Genomic DNA, 2159 nt, shown 5'->3' with positions numbered 1-2159 from the left:
GGGCCAAGCCGGCGGATTTCGGCGTCTTGAGGGTCCGACTGGAGGGGTTTTCGGCGCCTGCGCGAAAAAGTCGCCCTCGAGGGCATGTTGGGGACGCGGCTGGAGATGCTCATAGGAGGAGGAATGAAGAATCAGGAAGTGGTCTTTACAGAAGGTCTACTATTATTGTTGCATGCAGAAATTGGAGGGGCAGTAGCGTTAAGTGCAACAATCTATACCCCTGACCGTGGTCAGTGGTCACCTTGAATAGGAAACATGCAGAGATTGGCGCGAGGTCCAGCCCACGACGTTCCTAGCCGTTCAAATCCACGCCTATTTTTAAACGCGTCCCCGTTTGTCTCGGGCGCGCGCCGGCGCCAACCTCTGCCCTCCTCCGCGTCCATCCGTCTCTCCACCGCTTCGTCTCTCCCTGCCTCTCTACGGTGCCACCGTTAACCTTTCCTCACCGCCCTCTGCGCCCGTTGCCTCCCTCTGCCACTGATCCCGAGACCGGAAGAGGCGCGCGGCCTGGAGCTAGCGAAGCCTCGGTGGCCAGGGAGGAGGCGGCCACAAAATCAACATGGTTCTGGAGCTGGATAGGGTCCTGATGCTGCGCGCCGCCGTTCTCGCCGTCGTCGCCGGCTTCGCCGCCGCCGGATTCATCTCAAGTTGGTCCACGGTCATCCTCGTTACGGCACTTGATTCCCATATTATTATTTTGACGACGTGGTTCGGCTTTCTTGATCCGTGGTTTGATCATCTGACCGATCTGCCGTTGCGCCCCGTGGATGCAGATGACGCGCTCCAGTCGCACTCGCACGGCCGGAGCTTGCTGCAGGCCAAGAAGGGTAAGTAAATCCAACTTTTGCGTTCGCTCCCTCCTACGTCCTTCGAGGCTCGTACGTGGAGTGGACCGGCTGACACGGATCTCCCGCGCAGAATGCCCGGTGACCTTCGAGGGGGCCAACTACACCCTCATCACGAGCAAGTGCAAGGGCCCCCTGTACCAGCCGGCGCTGTGCTGCGCGGCGCTCGCGGAGTTCGCGTGCCCCTACGACACCTACATCAACGACCTCGCCACCAACTGCGCCGCCACCATGTTCAGCCTCATCCACCTCTACGGCAAGTACCCGGCGGGGCTCTTCGCCAATACATGCAAGGGGGACAACCTGGGGCTCAAATGCCCTGAGGACGTCCCGCAGGTCCAGCCGGGCGAGGAGGGCAAGAGCTCCGCCGCCGTTGCTACTGCCGCACAGGCGGCACTCGTCGCGGCCAGCGCGGCTGTCATGTCCCTGCTCATTGTAATGTCTTGATCAGAGCCGGACGGTAGCTGTACGTCGCCATGATCAGAAGTCATTCGTGTGTGCGCGTGCTCTGGTTTCTGTTGCATGCATGAGTTTGTGGTCATATGTAATTCTGGGTCCTGCACAGGGTGATAATTCACCGATTAACATTTTAACTTGTTCTTTTAAACCGCTGTACATTGTTACTAGAAGGGCTAGGAATTTTGGAGTCGGGTGTTTCTAACAAAGTAAATTTTGGAATGTTGGAGTTTATGTGGGCATTTAGCGTAGCGTGCACCAACCCTTTAGCTGTACTAGTGCATTAAGCTCGTATTATTATTATTATTATTATTATTATTATTATTATTATTATTATTATTATTATTATTATTATTATTATTATTATTATTATTATTATTATTATTATTAGGAAAGATTGAGCTCGTAATTCAACATCACAAAAGTCTTGATAATTTTCAAAAGAATGGCAACACTCCTGCATTACACATTTAAAGATATACAATTATATTTTCCAATGCACAACACAAAAACCAGAAGGAAAAAAATGCCTCGCTGTGAATAGTACCGGTAAGGTACTATTCATAATCTTTATTTAGTTTTTTGGGTTTTAAAAGAAGTTTTATTCCAAAGTAACAGGCTTACAGTCCGCTAATACAAGATTATGGGCCGCAACCTTCTCTGCAGGGTGAAGCCAACCACGCCGAAACCCTTCCCTCCCCGCGCCGCCACCCGTGAGGCGGCCGGCGAGGGCCCCAGATCCGCTCGCCGCGAGCCTCCCCTCCTCCTCCCTCCTCCCTCGCCGCCGCCAGGGGGCGTGGCCGGGCGAAGCCCGACCGTCGCCGGCGGCGGCGGGGCCTGTTCTTCCCCCGGCGCGAC

At 54.2% G+C, this 2159-nt stretch overlaps 1 protein-coding gene across 1 annotated transcript; it reads left to right on the top strand.

Moving 5' to 3' along the window:
* The first annotated feature begins 359 nt into the window (after positions 1-359).
* Positions 360-1610, top strand: LOC123041144 (GPI-anchored protein LLG1). The gene is made up of 3 exons (XM_044463840.1): positions 360-647; positions 774-827; positions 919-1610. Exons 1-3 carry the CDS (start codon positions 560-562, stop codon positions 1290-1292), a joined length of 516 nt encoding a protein of 171 aa, XP_044319775.1. The 5' UTR covers positions 360-559; the 3' UTR covers positions 1293-1610.
* Positions 1611-2159: the final 549 nt, after the last annotated feature.

This window comes from Triticum aestivum, chromosome 2B (genome assembly GCF_018294505.1).
Source record: "Triticum aestivum cultivar Chinese Spring chromosome 2B, IWGSC CS RefSeq v2.1, whole genome shotgun sequence".
In the NCBI taxonomy this organism is placed as follows: Eukaryota; Viridiplantae; Streptophyta; class Magnoliopsida; order Poales; family Poaceae; genus Triticum; species Triticum aestivum.
The sequence above is the reverse complement of the archived record's forward strand: the minus strand, read 5'-3'. Positions and strand labels throughout refer to the sequence as shown.